This window comes from Brassica oleracea, chromosome C6, assembly GCF_000695525.1.
Source record: "Brassica oleracea var. oleracea cultivar TO1000 chromosome C6, BOL, whole genome shotgun sequence".
Taxonomy (NCBI): Eukaryota; Viridiplantae; Streptophyta; class Magnoliopsida; order Brassicales; family Brassicaceae; genus Brassica; species Brassica oleracea.
Genome location: NC_027753.1, coordinates 37,981,187 through 37,999,826, shown reverse-complemented (window position 1 = coordinate 37,999,826; position 18,640 = coordinate 37,981,187). Strand labels below are relative to the sequence as shown.

The 18,640-nt window shown below is 33.0% G+C and overlaps 3 protein-coding genes and 1 long non-coding RNA gene across 5 annotated transcripts in view; all 4 read left to right on the top strand.

The window, feature by feature from the left end:
• LOC106299240 (probable inorganic phosphate transporter 1-9) overlaps positions 1 to 1,878 on the top strand; it is an 8,281-nt gene extending 6,403 nt beyond the window's left edge. Inside the window, exon 2 of the mRNA XM_013735360.1 lies at positions 845 to 1,878. Coding sequence (XP_013590814.1) covers positions 845 to 1,748 — 904 coding nt within the window. The 3' untranslated portion in view covers positions 1,749 to 1,878. The remainder of the gene's footprint in view (positions 1 to 844) is intronic.
• A 476-nt stretch (positions 1,879 to 2,354) lies between these two features.
• LOC106299257 lies at positions 2,355 to 3,139 on the top strand. 2 transcript variants are annotated; one of them, XR_001261731.1, is made up of 3 exons: positions 2,355 to 2,622; positions 2,702 to 2,792; positions 3,055 to 3,139. It is a non-coding gene; the product is annotated as an uncharacterized LOC106299257 (long non-coding RNA). The 2 variants fall into 2 exon arrangements; XR_001261732.1 differs by lacking the exon at positions 3,055 to 3,139 and adding an exon at positions 2,870 to 2,902.
• A 2,154-nt stretch (positions 3,140 to 5,293) lies between these two features.
• Positions 5,294 to 8,744, top strand: LOC106298161 (probable inorganic phosphate transporter 1-9). The gene is made up of 2 exons (XM_013734241.1): positions 5,294 to 5,982; positions 7,817 to 8,744. The coding sequence occupies exons 1-2, from the start codon at positions 5,294 to 5,296 to the stop codon at positions 8,742 to 8,744; spliced, it is 1,617 nt and encodes a 538-aa protein (XP_013589695.1).
• Positions 8,745 to 15,837: 7,093 nt separating this feature from the next.
• LOC106297117 (protein CUP-SHAPED COTYLEDON 3) lies at positions 15,838 to 18,022 on the top strand. Its single transcript, XM_013733397.1, has 3 exons — positions 15,838 to 16,127; positions 16,346 to 16,629; positions 17,437 to 18,022. The coding sequence occupies exons 1-3, from the start codon at positions 15,923 to 15,925 to the stop codon at positions 17,959 to 17,961; spliced, it is 1,014 nt and encodes a 337-aa protein (XP_013588851.1). The 5' UTR covers positions 15,838 to 15,922; the 3' UTR covers positions 17,962 to 18,022.
• The last annotated feature ends 618 nt before the right edge of the window (positions 18,023 to 18,640 follow it).

The window sequence follows — 18,640 nt, the reverse complement described above, 5'->3', positions numbered from 1 at the left end:
CTAAACTCTAAACCCTAAACCCTAAACCCTAAATTCTAAACCCCACCCTTTAACTCTAAACCCTAAATTTGTGACTTTTGATAAAACATTAAGTGCTATTTTTGTGACTTTTGACCTTGAGTGCTAGTTTGGGAACAAAAACTTGATTTAGTGTTATTTTTGTCTTTTTCTCAAAATATAATCTATAACGTATATCAAATTAAAGTATAAATATTGATCTAATATAAAATGCTAACAGAATCGTATGATTGAGGAATATATACCAATCTCAAACGTAGTAGTTTCAATTTTCAATTACTTTATTTTTTTTTAGTTTTAACTAAAACTAGGATAAAAATATCTTTTCACGTGTAGGAAAGTGTAGTTTTCAAAAAAATTAAAAAATAAATGTATTTTTCAAATTCTAAATCATAAATGGTATATTTTTCAAATTATCCCTTGATATTATGTTGAAATATATATTATGAAAGCTAATATACTACTCCATTCGTTTTATTTTAAGTGTCGTTTTACATTTATGTTCACAAATTACGAAAATATTTAATTTTTTCTATTTTCAAAATAAAAATAGTATTACATGTACATCTGACTATATTTTAACTAATAATAAAATAGGAGTATAAGTTTTTCTCGAAAAATGTTGAATGTTATATAACTTAGTTTTAAAATGCTGCCACATAACTTTACAAAGTTTTAATACATGTTCTACTAACTAAAATTACACTTAGAGGATTTTACAGGGAATTACGAGTAACAAATCTTTACTAAACTTTCCTTTTAAAAATACTTTTCTCCTAAATAATAAAATCAGTAGTTCAGTTACTAAAATTTAAAGATGCTGCAGATACACAGCATTAGTTGAGAACAATGCAACTCAAGCAGCAAGAGACATGCAAAAAGTCATGTCCGAATCCATATTATCTCAAATAGCCGAAGATTCATCGTCGGAGCCACCACAACCACCCTCTTCTTCCTCATACAAACTCTTCTCTCGCCGTTTCTTCAGCCTCCATGGCCGTGACCTCTTCGCTGCCTCAGCCAATTGGTTCCTAGTCGACGTCGTCTTCTACACAAGCAACCTCCTCCTCTCTCAAATCTTCACCTTCTCCAACAAACCTCCCAATTCCACAAACGTCTACGACTCAGCCTTCGAAGTGGCTAAGGTCGCTGCCATCGTAGCCGCGTGCTCAACCATCCCCGGTTACTGGTTCACGGTTTACTTCATTGATAGAGTTGGTCGAGTCAAGATTCAGATAATGGGGTTTTTTCTCATGGCCGTTGTTTACTTAGCCGCTGGCATCCCCTACAGTTGGTACTGGTCTAAGCATGAGAAGACTAATAAAGGCTTCATGGTTCTCTACGGACTGATCTTCTTCTTTAGCAACTTTGGTCCAAATACGACAACGTTTATAATCCCAGCTGAGCTTTTTCCGACAAGGTTTAGGTCTACGTGTCATGGTATTTCCGGAGCTGCCGGGAAGCTTGGGGCGATTGTTGGGACTGTTGGTTTCTTGTGGGCCACGAAACACGAGGACGAGGACAAAGAAGATATTTTCCCAGACGTGAAACGGGTGAGGATCGCGTTTTTGATCCTTGGCGGCGTTTGTATCGCTGGAGTGTTGGTGACGTACTTCTTCACGCGTGAAACTATGGGAAGATCGCTAGAAGAGAACGAAGAGGACGAGAATGGTACCACGGTAGCACCAGGAGGGTCATCATCTGCTAATGAGTTGCTTCCAAGACAATAGTGATTTTGATATCACAACATATATAATCAATCTTCTTTTGATATTTCCTCTCTAATATTCCTTGGTTTTTGATGTTCGATACTCACATATGCTTGTTTCCTCGAATGTTTTCTTCTTTTTCACATTTTAATTTGGTGCATATTGAAGGGATATGTAAATGTCAAACCTTGATCATAATTTTCTTTCGTTTTTTTACCAACCCAGTTTAGAAACAAAAGAAAGTTAAAGTTGAGGATATGTGATATTAAAACATGATTATATGAATATCACAGCCAGTAGCTTTTCGTTTTTATATTAGTTTCATGGATGTGTTAGCCTCTGAAATTTTCCGCGAACCATGATTGTCGAATGCTTTAGTCGGGATATAAGACCAGCTCCATCAACGAGTTCAGGAGAGGTTCTAAGGGAAAAAAGACAAAAAAAATAAATGAAAAATGTAAAAATACGAAAGAACCGGTGTTTAATTAAGAGAAAGTAGAAGTCGTAAAAACCCCTAACGTGGCGGATCCGTATTGGCTTAAAAAACGGTGCTGAAAGAACCGGTGTTTAATTAAGAGAAAGTAGAAGTGGTAAAAACCCCTAACGTGGCGGATCCGTATTGGCTTAAAAAACGGTGCGAAATCAGTTTCTCTTCTTCCTCCATTCTCGATCACTCCGTCTCCTCTCTAGAATCTCATCTCATCCTTCTGGGTTAGGCAAAATCTCCTTTTGAAGCTATGATGAAGATCAGAAGAGAAGAAGGCTTCAAGAGAATGATTGTTTCTGGAAAAATCGATGGTGGGAATGAGCGTTCAACGGGAAGCTGACGAAGACGGCAAGATCTCACGGGAAGAAGTTTCAGGTCACGGTGGAGAAGGAGACATCAAGGATTTTGGTACGGTTAAATCTCAGTGATGTTTAGTTTTGATTATTAGAAGTTTTATTGAAACTGATTGGGAACTTGTGTTTTCAAGTTGTAGAGCCTGATTGGGAAGTTTTATTGAAACTGATTGGGAAGTTTTGTGAATGTAATGTCTTATGTGTTGGACTTGTACAAAAGAAAAGGTACGACCTTTATTCAGTTTCTGTGGGAATCTCACATTGCAATTTGTGTCCATGATCATTGTTTCGTTTCTTGACAGCTACTTGTCCTTGGTGGAAATGGGTTTGTGGGAAATGTATTCTTATCAAGTGGTATCAACAAGATTTTTTGATCTCGTGACCGTGGGGATGCTGTCTAAACGAGGACGGTACGAGCTTTATTCAGTTTCTGTGGGAATCTCACATTGCAATTTGTGTCCATGATCATTGTTTCGTTTCTTGACAGCTACTTGTCCTTGGTGGAAATGGGTTTGTGGGATCACATGTCTGTAAAGAAGCTTTAGATTGCGGCTTATCTGTCTCTAGCCTTACCAGGCTCTGTTTTTATTTTATTTTGATCAAGTTCAACTTTTTGTGGCTCACCATTGAAGCTTAGCTAGTTTATGTCATATGTTGAACCATTTGTATGGGTGTTATAGATCAGGTAGGTCGTCTGTACAAGAGTCATGGGCTTCCAGAGTTACATGGCATCAAGGTACTTGTTAAATCACCTCAATATATCTTCTAAAACAATTCCATCTTACCATTTGGTTCTCGTGTATTAGTTTTTGTTTGTCTTCTCAAATACTTGTAAAAATCTAAAACACTTCCATCTTACCAATTGCTTCAATGTCAAAAAAAAAAAAAAGAAATTTAAGAACCTCGTAGGGGTTCTCCCATTGGACCTTCTCAAAACAAATTACAATATTAAGGGTTCTAAACTATTTAAAATACACAATTAATAATTAAATTAATTTTAAGAACCCATTAAAAGTTCTAAAAGATGTTTTCTTGTAGTCGATAGACGATGCAAAACGGGGAACAAAAACACTTGTCATATGTTACATAACACAGGATCAAAACACAAAGAAATAGTATACAACAAAGGTGGAAACACTCTATCTCTCTACATAAATACTTCTAGGCCTCTCTCTAGACAGGAGTGGATTTGAAAAGGTTTTAAACGGGAGGTACAATATTAAAAGAACAAAAGAAATTTGACAGGGGCATTTATTATTTTTTTCTTCACTAAATTGATAGTATATACTTTACTAAATTAATTAATTTAACTTACTAAAGAAAAAATAAAAATTAGTAGGAGACAAGTAATCCCGTACTGCCGTACATGCGTCACATTCGAGTTGCATATATATATATATCAATCAATAATTAAAAATACGAGTCATATGATTAAATAATCATCTATAAATTTCAACATTATTCAAACTCATCAAAAAAAATCCCTTTTTCAAAAAGTATCAAAATTGAAGAGCCCTAGTCGAAATAATAACAAAAGAGAATTATATAGTATTTGTGATAATTAATGTAAAGAAAAGAAAATTAAAGAGTAATATAATATTTTTTTACTATTTAGAATAACTTTATTTTAAAAAGTCCACTATGTTTTTTTCTTCATTTTTTCCAAATCCATTCTTCCAAAATAGACAATGTTTTAATATTCATTTCTTATTTTTAAAAATTCCATTTTCTTTATAAAGTTACATAAAACAAGTTTTATCAGAGGTAGCTGGTTCGAAAAGAATTTGTAGCCATTGTCTCGTCTTTGGTTTAAGTGATCACTAGAACAAAAGTAACATCATATTCCTTCCGTTTCACTTTATTGGCCGTTCTAGATCTATACACACATATTAAGAAAACATTTAATTTTGCATCTCTCAAATAAAAACATTATTACATATACATCTAACCATATTTCAACCAATATAAAAATAAAATGGATAATATTGTTATTAAATTTTATATTGAAAACATAAAAAGACACTTAAAATGAAATAAAATTTTAACTCTAAAACGATAAATAATATGAAACGGATGGAGTATATTATAATTTTGGGCCTGGAATATTAAGAGTTTTAACCTCGAATTTTCTAGTATTCAAAAAAAAAAAAAAAACTTCAAACAAAGGAACATCTGTGTTGTGCACGTTGTGAGAACCGAAAGTGTTTTACCTTTTAAGATTTTATAAGTGACAACTTGCCGATATTCTAAGAGCATATTTATCCGGGTATACTAGAGGATTTCTTAGCCTGTGGGTCCTACGTAGGACCCACTTTTTTTTAAGAAACCGGTTACAAAAACTACTAAATAGTAGTCGGTTCTTAAGGGTTTTTTACACTGTTCGCGGGTCCCACTAACACGTGGCGGCTCACGATTGGTTCATTTTTTTTTTTTTAAATTCGAAAAAGTAAAAAAAAAAAAAAAATTAAAAAACTCCTTAGGGTTTCAGGGATAATGATGCTCTAAACAAAACGTTGTGGAAGTTAACTAAAGGAAGTTGACTCTATCGAGGGAGGTGTTGTGTTTCATGTGGTCAAAAGCATATTCGATGACATCTTTCGAGAAGAAACTCTCCCGACATTATAATAAAGAGGTAGAGACTTCCACTGTTTTCAGTTTGTGTAATCCTCGGACACGTCAAAAACTAAGAAGACAAAAAAAAAAACTTTTTTGAAATTCAAAACAAGATGCCTCAGCCGCCAAGAGTGTTATCGGCGTTAGATGTGGCCAGGATACAGTTGTACCATCTCAAGGCCATAATCATCGCCGGAATGAGTCTCTTCACCGACGCTTATGATCTCTTCTGTATAGCTCCGGTCTTGAAAATGCTCGGCGAAATCTATTACCACGAAGATTCAATCGGAACCCCTATTCTCTCCATTTTTTACGCCATCGCTCTCCTCGGCGCCGCCTTAGGTCAGCTCATCGTCGGCTATTTAGGCGACCGACTCGGACGCCGACGTGTTTACGGTCTTTGTCTCATGATCATGGTCATAAGCTCCTTTGGCTGCGGCTTCTCCGTCTGCACGAGTCGTCGATCTTGCGTCATGGCGAGCCTTGGCTTCTTTAGGTTCGTACTCGGGCTAGGGATCGGTGGAGATTACCCTCTCTCCGCCACCATCATGTCGGAGTTCGCTAATAAGAAAACGCGTGGGACTTTTATCTCCGCCGTGTTCTTCATGCAGGGAGTAGGAATCTTGATGAGCTCCACGGTTACGATGGCTGTATGCTCGGCGTTCAAGACCGCCGGAGAAGGGAGTCCGGAGAAAACGAGAGCAGCGGAATCGGATATTGCGTGGAGGTTGATTCTGATGATCGGTTCTATTCCCGCCGCCTTAACGTTTTACTGGCGAATGCGTATGCCTGAAACCGCCAGGTTCCATTCAATAATCTATTCTTTTGGTTTTTTGTTTCTTCTTTTTAGAAAATTATTTTCCGGCGTAAAAGCAAAAGAAAGAAAAAAGCAGATATTCGCGTATGAATTTTAAACCAAATTCGGTGTGATTATTTTCCGATAATAAGCATAAAATAATATTAAGGTGTGATAGTGTAAATATATTAAGTTATTTTCTTGTCAAAATTTTAAATTTTAGTTTTCCATGAAAACTTAAAATTTTGTTTCCCGCCAGAAACATAAACACTACTTTTCATAAAAAGTATAAAACCATGGTTAGTATAATCAAATGGAAAGGTTTGCATATAGTATTCTCATTTCGATATGTATAATATATTAATATATGTAATATATATTAATATCTTTGTCAAATGTAGAATATATATATATATAATGTTGACTATTCCTCCAAAGTATATGCTCCAGGTAAGAAACATAGGGTCTGATTGGTAATGACTGTAACTTTAAAATTTTTTATGTAGAAAAAATCTGTAGATTTTTTTGCTGTGGCTTTAGATTTTATTGTTGTAGAATTTTATGAAAAACACTAAAAAATTGCTTTGGATATTTGGCTCTGCAGAGCACTTGTACAACTGTAGGTTACTTCAAGAGCTGTGGTTTCAAAAAAAAGTTTTAAGCTTGATTGCTCTGAATTTGGTGCTTTGGAAATAAATAGGACTGTGGACCTCTCTTCCTACCAAGTTCTTCCACTTTCGTTGAATTTGCTTCATTGATCGTTTGTCTTCTCTGAGTTATGTCGTTGACTAATTATTTAATTTATAACTAGGTGTTTTCCTGCACCATGTGTAGTAAAAAATCTTTTAAATTTAACTTATATTTAAAAATACATTTTATTAAATATTATAGATTTTACTATTTCCTTACTAATATTTAATATATATTTGATATATATTAAATCAATTTGTATAAAACTAATAAAATGATATGTAACCTAAACAATTTATAAAATTTGTAGATATATAAGAAACTAATGATTTTACGATTAGATATTTAATTTTTTTAAAAGTTGTAAAATTTTTTGAAAGCTTTAGTAATACAAATTGTATAATTATACAAAAATAATATTTTTTTGAAATTTGAAATGTTATATATGAATATATTTGTTTTATAGATGATGTATGAGCTATTACCATATTAAAAAAAAATTACCAAAAAAAATATCAATATTAAATGTAATATATGAATTATTATCATATTCTAATAAGTTTTCCAAAAATATAAATTAACATTAAATGAAATTATCCATATCATATTTTTCTGGAAAGTCATGTCATCAATTTCAGTAGTCATGTCATATTTGTTTTGTGAAATTGATTGTGGAAATGACATGTGGCAAAATCACTTCGCAAATATAGTCTAGGAGATTTTATATAGCTGCTATGTCTATTATTATTAATAATTTTGTTCCACTTTAATGAGCTCTTACATCATACCCTCTGTCTTATTTTTGATAAAAGTTTGACTATATATTTTAACTGGGGTTTTTAATTTCGGATAAGAGACGGTTCTTACATTTTTTTAGTTTTTAACTAAGAAAAACTAAGAACCGTCTCTTAAATAAGAGATATAAGAACCGTCTCTTAGCCGAAAATTGTAAAAAAACAAAAAACAAAAACAAAAAATATCAAATCATGAGTTAAAAACACTGACTAAGATATCAGGGTTAATCATGACCTAAGGGTTAATCACGAGATACAAGTAATAGATCTTTACTATATTTTATTTTCTTTTAAAATTTCTCTACTAAATAATCAAATCAACTGGTCCATCACTAAAGTTTTAAAGATGCATGCAGATATACAGCATTAGTTGAGAACGATGCTATCAAAGCAGAAAAAGACATGCAAAAAGTCATGTCCATATCCAAACCATCTCAATTAGAAGAAGATTTACCACATCCACCACCACCGCCTTCTTCTTCTTCCTCCTCCTCGTACAAACTCTTCTCTCGCCGTTTCTTCAGCCTGCACGGCCGTGACCTCTTCGCTGCCTCAGCCAACTGGTTCCTAGTGGACGTGGTCTTCTACACAAGCAACCTCCTCCTCTCCCAAGTCCTCAATTTATCCAACAAACCTACCAGTTCCACAAATGTCTACGACACTGCCTTTGAAGTGGCTAAGGTCGCAGCCATCGTCGCCGTGTGCTCCACCATCCCTGGTTACTGGTTCACCGTTTATTTCATCGATAAAGTCGGTCGTGTCAAGATTCAGATAATGGGTTTTTTCTGTATGGCCGTTGTTTACTTAGTCGCTGGCATTCCGTACAGTTGGTATCAGTCTGATCGTAATAAGCCTAGTAATAAAGGCTTTGTTATTATGTACGGACTGATATTCTTCTTTAGCAACTTTGGTCCTAATACGACAACGTTTATAATCCCAGCTGAGATTTTCCCGGCGAGGTTTAGGTCAACGTCCCATGGGATTTCAGGAGCTGCCGGTAAGCTTGGAGCTATTGTTGGTACTGTTGGTTTCTTGTGGGGCACGAAACGCGACGAAGAGCAGAAAGATGCTTTCCCAGACGTGAGACGCGTGAGGGTCGCGTTTTTGATACTTGGCGGCGTTTGTATCGCTGGAGTGTTGGTGACGTACTTCTGCACGCGTGAAACTATGGGAAGATCGTTAGAAGAGAACGAAGAGGACGACGATATTTGTACCTCGTCAGCACCGGGATCACCGTCTGCTAGTGAGTTGCCGAGAATTACAACGCAAGCAATCGACTTTTGATATTTCCTCTCTTATTTTCCTTGGTTTATAAAAGCATGATTATTGGGGGTTCTTAGGGTGGGTTATTAGAGGAATATAAGAACCAGTCTCTTAACTTTTAACTAAAAAAGTTAAGAACCGGCTCTTAAATAATCAATGCTCTAATGATTTGATACATTCACATTCTCATGTTTAATCTTTTATTCTTCTTTTCCCACTTGTTAATTCCGTGCAAGTGGTATGTAAAAACGTAAAAGCTTGATCGTCCTTTTACTCAATTTTCGACTTACCTAATTTAGAAACAAAAGGTTAAAATTGAGGATATGTGATATTATGAAAACATATTAAATATGAATGTCTTTTTAGGTTTGGTTGAGAGAGAAGCCATCTTGTTGATTACATCTAAACCTTCTAACTTACCAGTGTTCTCATTGTCCAAATGAAACTTTTCTCTCTTCATTCTGGTCCCCCACGAATTTTTCACTCTGAAGTAATCAATTCCCTTGCTTGATCCGTACGCAACCGCGACTACACCGTGATCAGGCTCGTCCCCGCAGCGCCCATTAAACATGCCCTTCACATAACCAAAGAATGAGAGCCCCATACCGGTGGCCAAAGACGTCACTCCTTCGTCGGAAATGAATTGAGTTCGTTGAACTACTATTGATTTAAATTTATTGGAAACTGATTCTGATAGCCGCAAAAACTGATGTGTTTATGATAAAGTTTTAATGTATCTTTTTAACATGTGTAAAAACATCAGAAAATTTATCTATCTTTAAAAACTAAGGTTATATTAATTTCTGTTTAAAAGGGTATGTTTCATCGATTGGGAAACAAGACCCATAGTAAAGCCCATTTGGACGCAAGTATAAAATATTTGTTCGGTACGTGGTGCAAAACGGGGGGAACAAGAGACTAAAACAGTCGTCATATGTTAACTGAAAAGCATCAAAACACAAGAGAAAATACAACAAACGTGGAAACACTCTTGATCTCTCTTCCCCTACCCTACGCCAGCTACTTCACGTGCGCACTGTGCCTCTCTGCACATAACCACATTCAAGTTTTCTTACTTGTATTGGCTAACTTATAGAATCATCATCTAATAGCATTTCCATTGATCATATAATTAAAATCCTCCACTTTCTGCATGTATATGATCATTGATATATTAGGTTTAAACATCATCCTTAAAAAATGGACATCATGTCTTTGTTAAAAAAAATCTTCTTATTTTTTTCTTTGCTAATTTGTTCCATTTCTTAATAAAAAAAAGTCTCGTCGTGTCTTCCTTAAATAGCTGATCGGTTGGATTTTTGTCACCTATGGATCTTATTTCATGGTCTGTTATACAATACAGTACATAGTGATATTAATCAGAGATATTAATCTCTCCGTTTTTTAATATAAGTCGTTTTAAATTATGCACATAGATTAAAAAATCATTAATTTTTTATATTTTCTAAACAAAAACATCATTAATTATTTATCTAAACACAAATTACTCAATAATAAAATAGAATTTATATTATCATTGATCTTGTAACATTAAGTGTTAATAAATTTTACATAGAAAATCAAAAATGTCATATAATTTGGAACATAAATTTGTTTTCTAAAACGACTTATATAAAAAAAATGGAGGGAGTATAAAATTATATATATGCATGCACGGTTTGAGTGGTCCCCCTGTGTCTGCACCTTCTCACTCATATTTATGAAGGCTTCGTCTGTCTATTATCCTCAAGACCTTTCACATTTACTACCCGTCTAGTGTACGGACGTCTATCAGTGTCCTATTAGCATTTACAACCCAATCTTGGCATCAAATTATCATTAAACTGGACCAAAATTATACATTAACCCAAAAAGGTATCATACATATACCATATGCATATGAAAATATATCTCTCTTGTAGGGCATTATAATCAAGACTCTCAGAATCACACTACTCGCGTGATGATATTTTAGTACTCCTATATTATATAGATAGCCTATGATTGCTACCGAAAGATGAATGATGCAGTGATTTATATTTGTAAGTGTTTATCAGTCATTTAGCGATTTATTTTCGATTAGGCAACTAATATCATTCACTTTTTCATTGAATGAATCTGCACTTTTCTATAATATTTTTAATTTCAAAACGCCTTTTAAATTTATAACTGATTAACCATATAACTAAAAATGAAATTTTGGATAAAAATAAAACCAGTATAAATCTCATAGATTAAAAAAAGGAATGCTTGTGAAGGGAAATGAGTGAGAGGTCGTTCTCTGGTGGAGCAGGTCGGTGCTGCCATTGTCCTTTCCTCTTCCTCCTTCATTTATTATATCTCCACCTTCTCCTTGCAGGCTACTATTTCCTCTTCCTCTTTCTTTAGTTACAGAAAGTGACTTATTTATTGAAGTTCATTTGAATTTGTGTGAACCAGAAGAAACAAGAGTGACATGTATATGTTTATGCGGGACGTTTATGTTGTGCAGTTTGATTTAATAGGTGTAACTGATACTGTATTTTACTCCTAACCACAGTTAATATCTTACAAACTTGATATCTTTTGCAACTTGATGTTTTATTTGTCATTTTTCGAAGATAATTTGTTACTGTAAACTTTAATACAGACTCTTACCAACAAAAAAAACTTTAATACAGACATATATTAAATACAAACAGACAAAGACGAGGAATGGACCCCTTTTGTCATTTGATTGACACATACTATAAGAGAGGTGTGACAAACAGTCTCCTATTTTCATTTTTGTGATTTTTGTTTCACCTAATACCTCAAAGTTTAGTGTCACGAATACTATACATACCAAATCACTAGTGCCTTAATTCTGAACAAAGTGGACAATATTTTTTCTACATTATTTATCTTACACAGTGGCTTGTAAAGTGGTTTAACTCTGAGAACATCTCTGATTGTACACAATAATTTTTTTTATATTTTACGATGTATTCTTCTATTTTTTCTTCTATAACAGAGGAACTCTATAATAGAGATAAATTTCTTTCCAACGTATTTCTCTATTTTTTCCTCTATAAAGGAATATTCTTAAAAAATTCCTTTTTATTTTATAAATAACACATTTAACTTATAAATGTTGCAAATTAACTCATTTATTATAACTTTTATTTTTTTCATAAAATTACAATATTATTTAAATTAAACATTTTATTACAAATGACATTAGAAAATAATAATAAAATTAAATAGATATTATCTAAACATCTCATTATTATATTTTTCCCATAAATGGTTAATTAATGCATTCCGAAGTGAAAAATGAGCTTCCTTATCTTTGATTTTTCTGAATCAATTTAGAAATTTTTGGAACCGATTATCTTCATCATCTGGTATTTAGACTTCTGGTGGTGGAGCTTCTCTTCCAATACACTAGAAGAAGGAAATAAACAATTCTTAGGAAACCTAAAGAAGTCAAGTGAACAAAGACAAACATCAGTTGGAGATTCAAAGACAAAAATTTGCTTTAAAACAGATGAAGGAAAAAACAAATTTTATTTTGTGACGTAAATTCTATAAAAGATCCAAATGTTCGTGAACATTTCTAAGTAGAGAAAGCACATATTTTACAAAAGCGCAGTCACCAGCAACAAAATCAGCAAGCTCTTCCTCCACCCAAGTCGTTTGGACAATATTTTAACAATTTTTGTGGATCTGAAAGTAATTTACCGGAGTATTAAGTTGTTTCAACATGTTGTATTAATTAATATTTAAGTATTAAGTTGTTTCAATATTTAAGTTTAATTTTAATATGTTATCAATATGTTAAATTATGTTAAACTTTTAATAATTAAATTTTAATTGATAGTTTTAATTATCAATATAAAATTTTAGATATCATTCATTAAATAAAAAGTCTGACTTTAAAATAAAATAATTTGTATGTAAACATAAAATAATTAGATATCTTTTATTTTATTTTATTTATAGTTATAAAAATTAAAAATTAGTATGTAAACAAAAATCTGTGCATTTATATATAAAAAATTGTATTTCTTCATAAACAAGTATTTTAGTTATAATCACAAAAGTTAAAAAACTATTTTGTAAATAAAAAAATACATCTCTATTATAGAGGAATACTATTTTTTCTCCTAAATATAGAGGAAAAAATAGAAATCTCTATTATAGGGGAAGAAATAGAGATGAGTTGGAATATATTTTCCTTTATTATAACATATAGAGACAAATATAGGGGTGAGTTGGAGATGCTCTAAAATAGAGTAATTATATTATATTGTTGAATTTGTTCAAATGGTTCATTCTATAATAAAGTGAAATATAGAGTAATTCTATTATAGAGTGAACTATTAGAGCAAATCCAACTCTATAATATAGTTATTCTATTTTATAGTGAAATATATAAAAAAATATTTTGTATCATTGGAAATGCCCTAAATGGTTATTTGTGAAATAACAAAAAAAAAATCAAAATTTGTTTTTTAGAAAGAAGTTAAAGAGAGATAGGAAAAAAAGAGAGAAAAAAATAATAATTTGGTTAGTTTATGAATTTTAATTTTTTTCTAACTATTGAATGCAATTTCTCTAACTTTAATTGGGTTATATCAAATGTAAGTTAAATGATACTATAGTGTTACTGAAATGACGTAAGACAATATATAGATTTCCAAAGTGTGCAAGCCTTCACTGTTTTAACTAAATATATTAACAAACAAAAAAAAACTAAATAAAACTGTTACCTTTTTGACAGGGCCAATAATATTGTTCGTGATGCAGAGGAACATCACTATAATTTAGTAGACCGACGAAATCACTTGGGCGATAATAAACGCACATAGGAAAAAATAACAATTTTGAGATGAATGAAAAGATAAAAGAGAGTAACAGAAATATCATCAGAGCTAGAGAGATAGACCCCCTGGAGAAATATTATTTATATTATAAACAGAACATAAACTATATACTGAGCTTTTAATAATGGATAGGCTTAGGTAAGCCTATGCAAGTACAGCAGGTTTTGAATTATTGGATGAAACATTTGTTCAATATCTTGATTTAAATTTAAAAATCTATTATAAATATATATTTATATAAATTATAGGGTTGTGTAGGGTTTAGGTAAAAAACAGACTTGGGAGATTTATCATAAGATCGTGTGGGCAGTTAAATATTTAGTGGGATAGATAGTGTAGTACGTATTGCATTTATTACCATTACCTGATTTTATATCATTCTACGCACGTGTCACCGCCGACATCTGATATCTTCAACTATTTCATTTCGTTTTATATCATCCACTTCCAATTATTTGTGTCACCAAATGAAATATTGAAAAACTAAAAGCAGCTCAAACAGAAGGGAAGGTTGTTAATGAGTTTCTTGTAATTAAAATTAAAACAAAATAATAAGAAGAGGGGAAAGAGCGCTCAAAAGTTATTAAATAAGAGATTCGGAGAACACCATAAGAAAACTCACGATCCAAATGCTGAATTTGTATTGACCAAGCTTTTAATAAATTTTAATTAGTTAACTAAATTTTGTTAAAAAATATTTTTCTTTTGTATTTTAAGAACCCGGAATGGAGTTCTATCCGAAGGTGTTGCTCTAAGTTATCCGTGGCTGGTTTACGGGTGTTGATTTGGGTTAAACCTAGCAAATTTTGACTCAAAACCAAATTGAAAAGCTATTTTGATATATACAAAAAATAAAAATAAATTATTCCTTCTTCTGAAATGTGAAACATTTTATATTAATTTTATTTAACTATTGCTCCAAATAGCTTACCAAAGTGATTATTTTTATACTCAGCAAATGATTTTGGTTTACCATTTATTGACTTAACAGTTGAAAAATTAGTATAAAAGAAAGTGGTTAAAGGAAAAAAAAAAAGAAATAGAACGAATTGGGATCTCAGGGAGAATGTGTATAAAATAATAAATAAACAGGTCCGACTCCATGAATGTATAATGATATGCTTACACCCGCACGCATAAATCTCTGCCATCTTTACTGCATACTCTTTTCCTTTTTCTTCTTAAAAGTAAAATCTATTTGCTTTCATTTTGATGATAACCATAAAATGCAATCTTCTTTAAATGACATTCTTGAAATCAGAAAACTTCCTCTGCTATAACAATTATTATTTTTTTTGATTAAAGGCTTTCTGCTATAACAATTATTTCCAGTAGAGAATCGACTGGTATGAGATAACCTCATCATCGACTCTTCAGTGTATCTTTAAGCATAACGGTTTACTCATTCAAAACTGCACATTGCAAAACAAAACAAAAAAAATTGAACGATTTCGGTGAAAAATATCTGATAATATGTTTTGATATTTTATGGAAAACTAAATCATATGGTGTGTGGGATAAACTTATTTTTAGTCAACCGGGATAGGATCAATTTTAAGAGATGGTATAAGGACTGCCACATACTAAACCAAATGTTTTTACGCAAACTCTAATATTATTAAGCCCTTTTTTCAAAAAAAAAAAAAAAACTCTAATATTAAATGGGGTTTCGTATCTATTTCAACTTTAAACCCACCAAAAATACATACGCTCTATCAACCGGTTTTATTTCGTTAATTTATCAGTCAAAACAAGAAGGAAACTTTTTTTTGAAAAGTATACTAATAGTCTAATAATCATGAATATATTAGACGTCGGTTTAGATAAAAATATTCTATAAAACAAATGTCATATAAATGTGACTGCAATGATCCGTTGACCAATCGATTAGTCATTAACGAAAGATCATAAGTTAACATCACATTGTCTGAATCAAAACTCCAAAGACCATAAGAATTTCGCTAGAACAGTATAGTGATGAAGCACAAAACGGCAAAGAGTTGTTATAAATTGATTATTTACACATAGGAAAATAAAGAGAAAAGAATAGAAAGAGACTCCCGAAAGCTCCCCAGGTGAGGGCAAATAGCAGGCTCTGCTCCCTGAATTTCACAGCCTTTATCATCAATGCTCCTCTAACCTCAAATACTCAAAATACACCTCTCTCTCTCTCTCTCTCTCTCTCTCTCTCTCTCTCTCTCTCATGTGCCCTTTTCTATATAAATATATAATCTTGCACACAATAAGGTTATACTCACCATCACCTTTTGCATCATTGCTCTTTGTTCTCCCTTTTCGCGTCTCTTCTAGTAACAAGACTTAAAAGTCTCTTTCAGTTATAATAACTAAACGATGATGCTTGCGGTGGAAGATGTGTTGAGTGAGCTCGCCGGAGAAGAAAGAAACGACAGAGGTTTACCACCTGGCTTCCGGTTTCACCCGACGGACGAAGAGCTCATAACTTTCTACTTAGCCTCTAAAGTCTTCCATGGAGGTCTCTGTGGTATTCACATTGCCGAAGTTGATCTCAATCGCTGCGAACCCTGGGAACTACCTGGTATGTAAATATATGACTATATTTTCTGTAAGAATGTTAAATTTATATCATTTTTCAAAAATACAGTATATCTTAATATATTATTTTTTGTACGAACGTCAATATTTATACCTTTTCAAGAATACATCTTTATATATTCGTTTCTCTAAAGTTTTGTTTCCCTTTTGTTTTCTGAATCTTTTTTTAACGTTTCATGTGTTTTCTTTTGTGTTCTCAAGAAATGGCCAAGATGGGAGAGAGAGAGTGGTACTTTTACAGTCTAAGGGATAGAAAATATCCCACAGGGCTAAGGACTAACAGAGCCACTACAGCTGGATACTGGAAGGCTACCGGAAAAGATAAGGAGGTCTTTGCCGGCGGTGGCAGCGGCGGAGGAGCACTTGTCGGAATGAAGAAGACCCTTGTGTTCTACAAGGGTAGGGCTCCACGAGGCCTCAAGACTAAGTGGGTCATGCATGAGTACCGCCTCGAAACTGACCTTTCTCACCGCCACACGTGTAAGGTAAATGATAACTGTGTTACTTTAGCCCTAAACATGCGTCTCTTAATACCAATTTAATACTACCAGATTAAACGAATTTAATTGTGACATTATTTTTTTGAGTTGACTTTTTGAAACTAAAACTTAAATAGAAAATATTAACTCATTTAATTTTTCACCTTCGTTCTGTAACTTTACTCCCACCCGTGCGTCTCTTAAACTTTTTTAATATTATTTTTTGAGAAAAAAAATATTACAAATTTTTAATATTACAGGTTTAACTTTATATTTCAGCGTCACAATTTTTTTATGAACTTCAACTAAAGAGTTGACTTTTAAAAACGATGAGCTGAAAAGAAAGTTTTAACTGAACTATTCACTTTTTCCCAAATTCATTTGTTACACTATTTCCTCAAAACTATTTTTTCAATAGTATTGTCATTATTTGGTTTAGCTAGTATGGGGTGGACAGGGGAGAGGGCAGTTTGAGATGTGATAGATTTGATATAAACCTGTACGTGTGGGTGTCAACACCAAACACCTTGCCGTTTTCTGTTCTTCCATGCTACACTGTTGTGTCGTTTTCATCACTATTGCTTTCTTCAATTAACTCCATGTATCGTCATAAATCAATTGGTCAGCTCGCATTTCAAACAGGATCTTTATCGATCTTGGTTAGGTGTAATTAATACAATAATACAAATATGAAATATGTTTCTTCTGAAGTAGCTATATACTTCGAAACATAATGTCTAATAGTAGCATTTTTTTTTTTTGAGCAACGTCTAATAGTAGCATTTTAATGTTTAATTTCTGGTGGTGACACAGGAGGAATGGGTGATTTGCAGAGTGTTTAACAAAATAGGAGACAGAAAGAATGTTGGAATCCATAACCAAATCAGCTACCTCCATAACACTTCACTATCAACAACACATCAACAACGTAACCATAACCATTATCTTCATCTTGAAATCTTGCCTCCTCTTCTTGAACCATCTAAAACCCTAACCAACTTTCCATCGCTACTCTACGATGATACCCACCAAAATTACAATAATACCCTACTCCATGGATCATCAGGCCACAACGTTGACGAGTTCAAAACCCTAATCAACCCAGCCGTGTCTCAGCTCAACGGAGTCATTTTCTCTCCAGAAAACAGCAACTACAACAACGAGGACGACAACAACTTTGGCATTAAGACAGAGCAATATTCAAATGGTGGCAATAACGATCTTGATGTACGAGACTACTTAGACAACCCTTTTTGCCAGGAAGCGGGTTACGGTCTGTTGGGTCTTTCATCTTCTCCTGGACCTCTTATGCTATCAGATTCTCCATATGTCCTTTAGGTTTCCAGCTGTAGAATCCAGACCTTTGGATTATATATTTGATCTTTTATGGTTTCTTATTATTTTCAGCCTTTGTGAAAAACATAATTAATATAAATATTATCGTTCCTTTTTTGTTGGTCAAATAAATATTATTGTTCCTAAGAACCCAAATATTTGGTAGATTAAGGACTTGTTTATTTTAAAAAGTTATGTGGCTGCTGCAGCCTTGCAGGAAAAGCTATTAGTGTGTTACTTTTGATGAACTGTATTTGTGGGCGTTTCACTGTTCGATGTGATGTCATAAATACGAATAATATTTATAACTATTCTGACGTCATTGTTTTATGTCTTTTTCGGTCGATGAACTATTTATTTCCTTATTATTTATTTATAACTATCTATTTATAATACTGTGCAACTGTGAAAATTGCATTTCGGATGGGTTGCTACATTTGGCCGGTTAGGCATTATACTGGTTATAGTCAACTGAAAAACTGTACAGGATTTAATAAACCAATGCAATCGTTATTTTGGTTGGCCACACACAAGCCTAACCATCTTCCATAATTATGGTCTTAGAATGGTTGAGCTAGGTTTGGGGGGAGTCTGGTTTATCTGTGTGGTAGGTGAGCCACTGGTTCAGTTATGAAGTTTTCTTTGTGAATACGCAACAATAAGTTGGTATATTAGACTATTC